General features: G+C 41.6%; 1 protein-coding gene across 1 annotated transcript; it reads left to right on the top strand.

Moving 5' to 3' along the window:
- The first annotated feature begins 3,316 nt into the window (after positions 1–3,316).
- LOC137278402 (arylamine N-acetyltransferase, pineal gland isozyme NAT-3-like) lies at positions 3,317–6,539 on the top strand. Its single transcript, XM_067810707.1, has 2 exons — positions 3,317–3,436; positions 4,635–6,539. The coding sequence occupies exon 2, from the start codon at positions 4,637–4,639 to the stop codon at positions 5,543–5,545; it is 909 nt and encodes a 302-aa protein (XP_067666808.1). The 5' UTR covers positions 3,317–3,436; positions 4,635–4,636; the 3' UTR covers positions 5,546–6,539.
- The last annotated feature ends 6,098 nt before the right edge of the window (positions 6,540–12,637 follow it).

Raw genomic sequence — 12,637 nt, 5'->3', positions numbered from 1 at the left:
AAAGAACGGGCTATAGATCACGATTACCGGCTACCCATGGGGCCTCGCGGTTCATTTTCTACCGAATCGAATAGAAATGACCACTTTGATGTACATGGGCTTTATTTAGTAAAGCGTATACCAATCAGGTATATTTGCAAGCCAGTGTACATTTTTGTCTAGTCGAGACAGAGGAGCAGCTACACATGCGTTTGCTGTGTTTCATGACGTTTATAAAACACTTTTGAAAAGAACAGACGGGTGTAATATTTTGTTTTGTGCCAACAACTTGTTCTGTATTGTACTTAAAATGTCAATACATTACACTTACAAAGGAATAGTGATTCTTGTGTTCATTAGAACTGTGATTCACTGTACATCTTGGTCTTGTATCAAACGAAGTGCTTCTGTGGTTTAGCATAGAACAGACTGATGAAGACCAGCGAATCACTGCATATCATGATGGCAACGTGTCCTAAAAATGAACAGAAACTCAATAAACATTGCCTTTTTATGCACTTTATCTTACAGTACAAAAATATTGCGTGTTCCCAGTTGCGAACGACACCATCACCAACGATTGGCTACTGTTCTTTTTATTATACTGCCCAGCACTCAATACCGTCAGACATCAATTTCTTCCTCAATATTTCTGTAAGCATCCCAGTACTGAAAAATTTGTGTATCTAATGAAATGTGACTATCCACCACTTAACTGTAACATTGCCAAATTTATCAAAACTGGGCTTTGCTGTATGTTTTAAGTAATTTTATGTATGAAATTGCTGTATGTTCTCTGTGTCACGATATGTGATTTTTGAGAATAAAATTTCTGTTCTGTTCTGTTCTGTTCTGTTCTGTTCTGTTCTGTTCTGTTCTAATAGATTTCGATTGTGTGCGTGACCATACTAGGTAAGTCACATGGCCCTGTTTTCATAAGATGTGATAGGATGTTTCACTGTCCTGCCCGAATGACGTGTCAAACTGGATATAATTAAGATAGGCACAGCGACTTGCTACGGACGGCGGCCAGACACTGAAACAACACACACGTATTAGTGCCTGCATTTAAAAAATGGAATGGTTACTTCCTTGTTCTTCAGACTACTATCAGTAACCTGAGTTGTTCTCACACCAACGTATGCCCCCGCACCGACATCAGTTTATTGGTACTTGAAGATATGTACTTCAAATACACCTTTATTGTACACTATACAATAAATCCCGTACGTGGTAATATCGATTTATAAAACCAGACCTAACCGCACGACACAGTTTTGCGGATCGTGAGTGAGTGAGTGAGTTTTACGCCGCACTCAGCAATATTCAAGCTATATGGTGGCGGTATGCAAATAATCGAGAATTGCACATGCTGTAATTGATTTCACTCGAAATGGACATGTATGCTACATACATATGGTAATTTACAACAAGGTTGAAATATAATAAACTAGTCTCTAAACCTAATCTCCTTAACAGTTGTGTTTTGTTGTTATTTGGTTATTTTGTTGTTGTAGTTGTTTTTTGGCTTATTTTGGTGGGACTGATCTGTATATTTTGTTGTTGTAGTTGTCTTTTGGGCTTATTTTGGTGGGACTGATTTGTATATTTTGTTGTTGCTTTTATAGTATGAAAGACATTATGAAGTTAAATGTGGATATGCTTACTAGTTTTTACAAAGCACATGTACATCTGCTGTATTACTACGACCAGAACTAATTACATGATTAATGAAATACAGCTGTTGTTGTGCTGACACTAAATACGGTAAAACATCACCGCATCTGCATCTCAACATGTGTTGCGCACATTTACTATGACAACGACACAATGCTTGTTTAGCATTGTGTCAATCAAGTCAGTGAGCATGACCGTAGTCACCTGTTATGACAAGCATGGGTAGCTGAAGATAACTCAGATCGTCATGGGTTCTCCAGATCAGTATCCGTTTAAAGGTCACATGCAACCAAAAAATCAAACATAATTAAAACACATTTATCACTTATTCATGACATATAATATACATTGCTGCTTTTAAAAAAACAAATAAACAAATTATAAGCGTATAATCGCGATTCAAAAGTGCAATATTTTGTACTTGGGCTTACTTCCCCCGAAACGAAGCCCTCGGTAGACCGAACCCAGTCTTAGCACCTGGATGTGCACTCAAGTGTAACGACGGATTCTGATTGGCTGTTTCATTTGCTGATCTGCTGAGGGTTCATTGTGTGTACAGACAGATGATCTGTTTGATGGGCATTTTAGAAGTATAGCGAGTCACAAGAAAGTAAGATTCTTTATGGATAACAACTTCTTTTTGTGTACTTGATGCGTCGTTTCAGTATGGATTCATATACTGTTGTCAAACAAAATCATACACACTAAAACAAGTCGTTATCCATGAAGAATGTATATAGAGGTGTTGGGTTTTGAAAATACATGTCCTCTGAATTTGCGCTCGATCCAATCAAAAATGACATCAGTAGAGATGGTAAACTACTGCGTGGCTGGAATCTGTCATTCGTCCAAGGACAAGGCAGGACTTGAAACTGACAAGAGTTTGCACCAGTTTCCGTCAGATCCAGTCATCCGAAAAAAGTGAATGTAGTTTGTTTGCAACCCACAGACATAAAACGTGTCATGTGTATCACACGTGCCTAATTACATAATGTGGCCGAGACGGTCATAAATCAACTTATTTTCTTTATGTCGTATACTCTGATAGGTGTTAAGTTCAAATTACACGTGGTCAAGGATTGAAGCTGTGTATTGCATGTTGTCTTTAGCAGACAGGCAGACAGACATATAGGTGTGAATAAACCAGACACTGCGCTTTCTCTGTGACAGACACTGCTTACCACAATCAACAAGTTTTTTTTACGTAACGAGTAGATCATTTACTTGTTTGTGTACACAACCAAGATAAGACTACTGCTCACGACCTCAGACGCTGGGCATGCATACTGTTTCAAGCTCCGCGAACCTATTCACTGCGCATGCGTTATGGACGCAGCGCAGCACAGCTGTTGAAACCAGTTTAGTGAAACGTTTGAACTCCGATTTCGCGGGCTTTTTTTTCATCGCGTTTTCTTCAACTTTATAGGTTGAATTGGCATTTTTATGATTTGTTGCGGTAAGTGCATACCGAAAGGTACCAGAATCTGCAAAGTTGTGTTTTACGTTGCATGTGACCTTTAAGGTATGTAATAGGGACGCATCTGTGGAAACCCATTATGACTAAGGCATCATTTTAACCTCACTGTGTACACAAAGTACGAGGAGGGGTTTTGTGAAGTATTCAGATAGCCATGTGACCCGCTTTCCTGACCTACATAGCATGCATTAGGTACACACTGCTTCACTGAGCAATAGAGGCAACCCCTCGAGCAGTCGGTCAGTGTTTGTGTGTGTTACGGTCTACGCCTTGTAGTCTACGAGAGACGTTCTGCATACAAAGGTAACGTACATTTGATGTAATGTGAATAGCACATGCAGTAATGAGGTATTTCCATTGACCTCAGGAAATATGAGAGACCTGACATATCGAAACCTTTCAGCAGGTACTACCGTGTGTAGCATATCCTCTACTGTATGGTGGAGTAGACATAGCCTCAGATAGGGTGTGTGCCAGTAGGACTTGGGTCAAAGTGACCCTGTCAGGTCAGTAAGCTGAAATGCTCTTGTGACTTTCAGGTCCGTGCTTTACGTCCTGTGTCGTGAGTCCTGCCTCACCAAACAGGACGCTTCCGTAGCGTGGTGGTTAGAGCGTCCGCCGGGAAAGCGAAAGGTCGTGGGTTCGATCCTCGGTCGCGTGGTATCAAAAGACATTAATATATGATATTTGTTGGTCACGGCCTGGGGCTGGCATTAGTGGGTAAAAGAACGATTGGTCGGCTCGGAGTCAGTATAATGTGTCTGAGTGGATATCATATTCATGATCAACATGCGAAATATTCTAAGGTGCGATGATAAACCCCACCTCACGTCACCTCACGCCAAGGTTATGGCCACCCCAGCAGTTGATAGTTGACACTACCACACCTCTGTTGTTGTGGTATGTTACACAGTGTTGTTCTTCCTGTGAGCTTCAGGCTCCATGTGGGTGAATGGGTGAGTTTTAGTTCTAAGTCGCGTACAGCAATATCCCAGCAATATCCCAGCAATATCACACCAGGACATCAGCAATAGAAGCAAGCTAGGAGAAAACTGTAGTTTTCTTGCGTTTATTCAGTTTATATTGTGTTTATCCTAACATTTCACAGCTCTACTCGTTTAACATTAACTTCACAAGGGATAAACCTTACAGTTAGAGGACAGCTTATGTGATGGGGTAAATTCAGCCGAGGTTCATGCAGGATTCAAAGGTACTGTTAATCCCCATGGGCCTCCGTATGGTGATCTATCATTGGCTGCTGTAGCTGCTATACTATAAAGCTGATGTACTGCTGAGGATGTGACTAAAAGTCACCACTCACTCACCTAACCTCACTTACGCACACACACGCACCCACAAACCCACCCATATCCACCCCCACCCCCATACACGACCACCCCGGCTTCCCCCCCCCCTCACCCACACACACTCACTCACTCACTCACTCACTCACACACTTATTGTGTACGATACCTGCACACTTCTGTTGTCCTCATTCCAGCCATGGCAACATTAACCAGGACTAGAGCGGTATCGTTCCTCCAAGACATTTTGGGCATCAGTGTCCCATGTGACACACCGGATGGGCAACCAAGATGCGACCTTCCATTCCTCAACCGAATCATCAGGGAATTTATGGGGAAACTTCCCTTCCAGTCCGTCACACTGATAGCTGAAGATCTCGCGAGACGTCACGTGCCCTCCAAGTCCGAGATCGTGGAGGCCATGTTTAAACAACATGGCGGAGTGTGCCATTCCCTCAACAGTTTCATGTTTTTCTTGCTGGAAGGTCTCGGCTACGATGTCACGCTTGGACACGCTTTCGTGTTCGTTGAGGAAGATGAACACCGCGACAACCATATAATAGTATTTGTTCAAAGTCTCGTAACGGAAGGCGATTTGTTTCTGGTCGACGTTGGCTTCGGCGAGCCGTCGTTTGAAGCGGTTTCGTTGGATTTCGAAACCGAATCTCCGCTGTATAAACACTCATACCTTGAGTATAAATTCTTCAAGCAAGACGGGAAGATCATAAGAGCCAATGGGAAAGGCGACATCAGACTAACCAGAGGCCCAAAGCCTTGGGAGGTTTGCATCGGACCTTGGCGAGGAGCGTATGAGTTTCGAACTGAAAACATCAGACGGTTTGACGAGTTTCAGAAGTTTTACGGGCATCAGTATACATCACTAGACGGAATGTTGTTTCAGAGAAGCTTGAGAGCGGTGATGTATCCAAATGGTAAAGCATTGATCATTCTCCACAGCAACATGCTGTGCGAAAACGAGTCAGGTGACCTTGTGAAATACCCACTTGCGGATGACGAAACTGTTTTGAAAGCGTACTTAAAACATTTCCCTCAGTTTGAAGAGGAGATGGTAAAACGAGCTGTAGTCACGTGGAGGAAACAGATGTAAGAATAGATACGTCTTAGCATTAAATCAGTATATCATATCACAGTGACTTATTCTTATAAGAGACTACAAGACCCTTCGATTAATAAGAACTTTATATTCCATAGAAATATTTTATTCATCCAATGAAGAAGAATGCGAGAGATCTGGCGTCCCCTACTTACTGACTGGTTTCTGTGCGAATACACGACCTTTTCTATTATTCAGAACTTCATATTCCAAATGAAGGATAATGCAATAGATCCCCATGGCGTCCCCATGTTATTTCTGGAATGTTGCTAAAACCGGCGTAAAACCTCATTCACTCATTACTTACTCTGGAGCGTAATGATAATGATTCAATTATCATCCATAAAAGGTGTCATTTATTCATGCTCTGTCAACGTCTAAATGCTTTCATAAGTCACAACAGGAGACAAGAAGACACAAAATTTGGTCCGCCGGTTTTTAAGCCGGGGATGTTGAATTTACTTTATACATATATTACTTTTTCTCATTTGCACTGGCATTGGCTAGTGGTATGCTCGCAAAATGGAATATCCCCTACCTTTTTAATAGTATATATTCCATATTATATATTACAAAGAAAATATCATTTACATCATGATACACGGTTCGATTACTCACCTGCATGAAGCAGGAACTTCTGTTATCCCCTTGATACTGAATATTGCTCACATTCACTCACCCATTAGGCATATAACGAAATAATCATGGTTTAGTAATTACACATCAGTAATTATTTTGACTCTTTCCACGTGCAGAGGTAACGACTGCAGCGAACGTAAAATCTGCAAATTGTCCTTTACTTTGACCATTGAATGTTGAACCCCTTTTTATGTACGGAACATCATTAAATCTTTATTTTATATAGACTTTAAAAAAACATACCTCCGATATCTACATGGGTTTTAATCTGAATATATATCAGCAAGAATGCCTGGATGACAAGTTTAAATTTTCACTTACAAACACAATAAACTTTGATACTGTACAATAATTGTGCGTCTTATTGTTCGAGAGGGTTCGCGACAGGAAGATATTCAGAAGATATGGCAGCACAACAACGCTGCCTTGGAGTGTTAAAGGTTGTCTTTCGTGGCTGCTGTTTGGATGCCCTGGGTGGTTGGTTTGTTGGTTAAAGCCGCACTCTGCAATATTCCGGCTTTATGGTAGTGGTCTGCACTCTGCAATATTCCGGCTTTATGGTAGTGGTCTGCACTCTGCAATATTCCGGCTTTATGGTAGTGGTCTGCACTCTGCAATATTCCGGCTTTATGGTAGTGGTCTGTACTCTGCAATATTCCGGCTTTATGGTAGTGGTCTGTACTCTGCAATATTCCGGCTTTATGGTAGTGGTCTGCACTCTGCAATATTCTGGCTTTATGGTAGTGGTCTGCACTCTGCAATATTCCGGCTTTATGGTAGTGGTCTGCACTCTGCAATATTCCGACTTTATGGTAGTGGTCTGTACTCTGCTATATTCCGGCTTTATGGTAGTGGTCTGCACTCTGCAATATTCCGGCTTTATGGTAGTGGTTTGCACTCTGCAATATTCCGGCTTTATGGTAGTGGTCTGTACTCTGCAATATTCCGGCTTTATGGTAGTGGTCTGCACTCTGCAATATTCCGGCTTTATGGTAGTGGTCTGTACTCTGCAATATTCCGGCTTTATGGTAGTGGTCTGCACTCTGCAATACTCCGGCTTTATGGTAGTGGTCTGCACTCTGCAATATTCCGGCTTTATGGTAGTGGTCTGCACATAATCGAGGCTGGACAAGACAATCATGAGCATCGATCTGCGCAGCTGGGATACGATGACCTGTATCAACCAAGTCAGCGGGCCTGACCATCCGATCCCGTTAGTTGCCTCCGATGACAAGCTTGGGTTACGAAAGACCAATATTCAAACCCGGATCTTCACGGTTATGTTGAATTACTATGAGCACCAGAGGTTGGACATTAAAACCCAACACAGTTAAAGACCTCTCCTAAAATAGATATCACCCCGCAGCTTGAAACATTCATAGCGACACATCCACTGAGTTTGAAATTAACAGAGAAAATATCTAATATCTATTTTCAGGGACAGATGTCAAGAATTCGGCGACATTGATTTGACTTTGATCTATCGAATCACCACACATGTCAGTATGTGTGAGTTTAGTTTTACGCCGCTTTTAGCAATATTCCAGTATTCACGGCGAGGCGCTCGAGAAATGGCTTCAATGTTGGGAATCAAACCCGGGTGCTCAACAGGCTATAGCACTGCCCCATGACATCATGGAAAGAGTTCGTGAATAGCAGTGGTAAATGTACTATTTGCTTTCGTTCGTATATTCTGTCGATGGGAACTGTAACCCAGCAGATTAGAGAGGCCTCTTCACAAGTAAACCCTGCTAATGAAGCTCCTGTAAAATTCCGTGTAAGTCTGCAATCACTCAGCAAGGAATGAATCTCATCGGTTGACATCATGCAACTGACACACCACTGCACTCTGCTGGAACGTATCAGGTGAGTGAGTGCTTATATGGTTTACGCAGCTTTTGGTAATGTTCCAGCAATATCCCCGCCCAGGACACCAGAAATGTGCTTCAGACATTGTACCCATGTGGGGAATCGGACCCGGATCTTCGGCGTGACGAGCGCCCAAAATGTAGTAGAATTACTATGAATTACAAAGCCACGTAAAATAATTTACGGGTGGTGTAGTACACAGTCCTTAATTAGATCGTGGCCGTGCATGGTTGTATGCGTAAACACATGAAGATAAGCAGCGTTTGCCCTTCACCTTGACGCTGAGGACCCAGCACCATAAAATATCTTCCCTCGTGTGTGTCGTTTTCTGACTGGCTGTACGCTCTTCTGTTATTTTCAGTATACCCCACTTACGAGTAACATTTTCTATGTACCCCTCTGGGATCTCTAACTCAAATGGTAATTCATATGATAATCACGTATGACGTACGGCAATTACCGATGGCAAATCGATGGAAGGGAGATACTTCTGCCTACACTAAAGTTCGTGTTAAATTACACTTCTGAAGATGGGCTACAGCAACTCGTGCTTGTCATAAGAGGTCATCTTCGTTGACATGGGCCAATCTGAGGTTGTTTCCCTCCGAATAATGTACGTGTCCAAGTTATAGACTTGGGTAAATTTGAGGTTGTTTATCACACAATAATGTACGTGTCCAAGTTATAGCCTTGGGTAAATTTGAGGTTGTTTATCACACAATAATGTACGTGTCCAAGTTATAGCCTTGGGTAAATTTGAGGTTGTTTATCACACAATAATGCACGTGTCCAAGTTATAGCCTTGGGTAAATTTGAGGTTGTTTATCACACAATAATGTACGTGTCCAAGTTATAGACTTGGGTAAATTTGAGGTTGTTTATCACACAATAATGTACGTGTCCAAGTTATAGACTTGGGTAAATTTGAGGTTGTTTATCACACAATAATGTATGTGGCCAAGTTCAAGTCATGGACCAATCTGAGGTTGTTTACCTCCGAATAATGTGAGTTTCCAAGTTCTAGTTACGGGCCAGTCTGAGGTTGTTTGCCACCGAAATATGGGTGTGGCCAAGTTCTAGTCCGAAGGTGTTTTCTTCAGAATGATGTATGTGTCAAAGTCACAGTCATAGGCCAATCTGGGATTCTTTACCTCCGAATCGTTTGCGTTTCCACATTCTGGTCATGGACCAATCTGAGGCTGTTTACCTACAAATACTGTGTTTCCAAGTTCTGGTTGAAGTTGTTTACATCAGAATAATGTGTGTTTCCAAGATCTAGTCATGGGCCAATCTAAGATTGTTATCTCCAAATAATGTATGTGTCCAAGTTGTATCTGAGGATTAATCTTAGGATGTTTACCTCGGAATAAGGTGTGTTTCCAAGTTCTTGTCATCGGCCAATCTGACGATGTTTACCTCCGAATAATGAATGAGTTCAAGTCCTAGTCATGGGCCAATCTGAGGTTGTTTACCTCTGAATGTTGCATGTGTTCAAGTCCTAGTCATGGGCCAATCTGAGGTTGTTTACCTCTGAATGTTGCATGTGTTCAAGTCCTAGTCATGGGCCAATCTGAGGTTGTCTACCTCCGAATGTTGCATGTGTTCAAGTCATGGGCCAAGTCACGTTGGCTACTAGAAAAGTAATTGTTTTCCTGATGTATTCGCTGGAGTGTCCTGTGTTCGCATCTTGCATATCAGGTCCTTGTTAACGCTCCAGGACGCATGAGAAGCATAGGTTCAGAATCACCTTCTTCCTTCTTGTCACAACTGAACAATCTGTTTCATCACAAATTGATTTCAGTTACAAAGGATGTCACCAGTATGGTCTCACATAGACACACGTCAGCATGTGATAAGGACAATTACACAGCGGACGCTGAGCAAGAACGTATTATCATTATGCTTGATACAATCTAGCTGTATAATTGTCTCATCGCCAACATGTAGTCCTGTCTTCCTTCTTGAAGTGAGTTTTACGTCGCTTTCAACAAAATCAGAGAGGGGGACCCCAGACGTGAACATCAAAAACTGTACCCATGTGGGGAATCGAACCCGCGTCTTTGGTGTGATGGGCGAACACTTCAACCACTAGGCTACCTTGCCGGCCGTCCTACTTGAACATTCGGTTCAAGGTCGTACACGACGAGATAGATGCGTCGGTGATACATCCCAAGTACGTAGATCGATGCCCATGCTTTTGAACACTGTATTGTTTGGTCCAGACTAGACTGTTTACAGACCGTCGCCACATATCTGCAGTATTGCTGAGTGCGGCATTAAATAACCAACCCACAAACCACAACAGTATGGATACAACACATGATGCTCTTTCCACAACATAAAGATTGCCAAACCAAAACTGTCACATGCTGATGATGTCAGTCACTGGATTGTCTTATCCAACCTCGAAAATTTACAGACTGCCGTGATATAGCTGGACAAAAACGGTGACAAAAAACAAACTGTAGCCTGCGACTTGCAGCAACGATGGAGATCGTCAGGACATTTATTGACTTCAACATCTGTTATACGACAGGGTTTGGGCGCTGTGGGTTATATGTGTACAACAAACCGCAAATATGCCTTCTGTCAATACATCTTAAGCAGCAGTTCGTTTATTTATCAGTACACAAGTTTAAGTACTTTATTTGAAACCATATATAATTGAAAACCACGATCTGATAGATACACACCTGCACAAATGGCTGGATACCTATCTGCGCATGTGTAGTAATCACAAATGGAAAACTGTCTCGTTCGCTGGATCATCGTAATTTTGATGAATCTCATCGATTTAGTGATCAAGCATAGGGGAACCGTCTTCACCATCTCGCGATTGTCTGGTCAAGACATGAGCGATCCATCTTGACCGTTTCTGGATTGTCTGGTCATGACATAGGCTAACCGCCTTCACCATCTCTGGATTGTCTGGTCAAGACATGAGCGATCCATCATGACCGTTTCTGGATTGTCTGATCAAGACATAGGCTAACCGCCTTCACCATCTCTGGATTGTCTGGTCAAGACATAGGCTAACCGTCTTCACCATCTCTGGATTGTCTGGTCATGACATAGGCTAACCGTCTTCACCATCTCTGGATTGGGGTGGGAAGAGAATAATATTCCCTGCCTGCCTGTAAATTCTGAGGCTGATTACATCATGGGAAAATCAACATCCTTTTTCAGACATATATATGCTGCAGGTCATGTCTGCGGCCAGGTGTGGGCTAGAATAATGTGAGAAGTCAGAAGTCAATCGATGTCAGCCTGAAACATGAGGCTCGAACTTGTCTGTGTCTTACTGTGCTCTCTTCCATCTGTCACTGTCGCTGAAGGTAATCATTTTCATCGTATTTCATGTTTTCCTCGCCCAAGTTGGAACTGATCTTCAGTCACCCATGCTTGTCGTAAGAAGCAACAACGGGATCGGGTGATCAGGCTTGCAGGATTGTCTGGTCGAGATTCTATCAAACCGCCATCATGTATACTAAATACAAAAAGAAACTTCACATGTGTTACTATATATTGATAGTGGATAAATATGGTAACGGTGGCAAGTCCATGCCGTCAATACCCGCATTTTATAGATATGTAATCATCTGCAGATGCAGTTGTGCCTGGCGTAGACGTCCATTACGTCTCGGTATGTGAGACGATGTCGTAGCCGTTTGATGCTCGGGTTGTGAATTGTCCTCATTATCGAGGATAAGGTTATGAATGACTTTGTTCCCTGGAATTTATTGTTAAATATAGAGGAAGACAAAACTGACTTGAATGAACATTTGAAGTATTTTATTGCCCATCGCATGCCTGGACAATATACATCGGCTTTGCCAAAGTTTCTGTGTGGTTTTGCTCCGGTTAAAGCGGGAACTGGTCGCCATGAAAATATTGTGTATTTCAGAATAGAAACTGTTTCAATTGTATTAATGATGTTTAAGAGGAATCACATGTTATGATTCACTGTGTATAACGAGATTCTTTTTAATCAGTGCAATACTTTATGTCCATTTTTTAGTTAAATGTGATATTGATAAAAAGCGTTTTACTTTATCGATCATTTCACGTTTTCATACAGCCAAAATCTGTTTCCTTATCGTAAAACGTAGAGTAAAATTGTAGTTAAAACATATTTTTGGGGTTTTTTCAGGTCTTTCATATTTCTGGTTTGAATGACTCATGACTATTGTCTCATGGAACGTTAACGTCTCACCTTCAACGACCATAGAGCGGTCATTCTGAAACTTTTTTGAAAAAAATTTAGACATGGAATAAGAATTGTTTTCCCTTCAAAGGTTGTAAACGACATTTTCTCCCTTACATCCACTGCCTGGTCAAATGAGATGGTTCTTTACCATATAGACAAACATATTTACCTTCTTACCTAAATTCAAATACCTTATGGAAAGTTGTACTACAGTAAAGTTCTCGTCTCGTCTAAACAGGCCTGCAGTCTTAAAAATCTTGCAATATGTGTAATTAATGTAATATTTAAGTCAACTGAGATACATTAACTTTTGTCTCGTTTTGGTCTTATCTGCCATCTTGACATGTTAATGTATATGACTATAGTATTTG

Source organism: Haliotis asinina, chromosome 1 (assembly GCF_037392515.1).
Source record: "Haliotis asinina isolate JCU_RB_2024 chromosome 1, JCU_Hal_asi_v2, whole genome shotgun sequence".
Classification (NCBI taxonomy): Eukaryota; Metazoa; Mollusca; class Gastropoda; order Lepetellida; family Haliotidae; genus Haliotis; species Haliotis asinina.
Note: the sequence above shows the minus strand (reverse complement) of the source record. Positions and strands in the feature narration are given on the sequence as shown.

What these genes read in the sequence shown, in the direction of transcription:
- LOC137278402 (XM_067810707.1), top strand. Translation starts at nt 4,637, where the DNA reads ATGGCAACATTAACCAGGACTAGAGCGGTATCGTTCCTCCAAGACATT.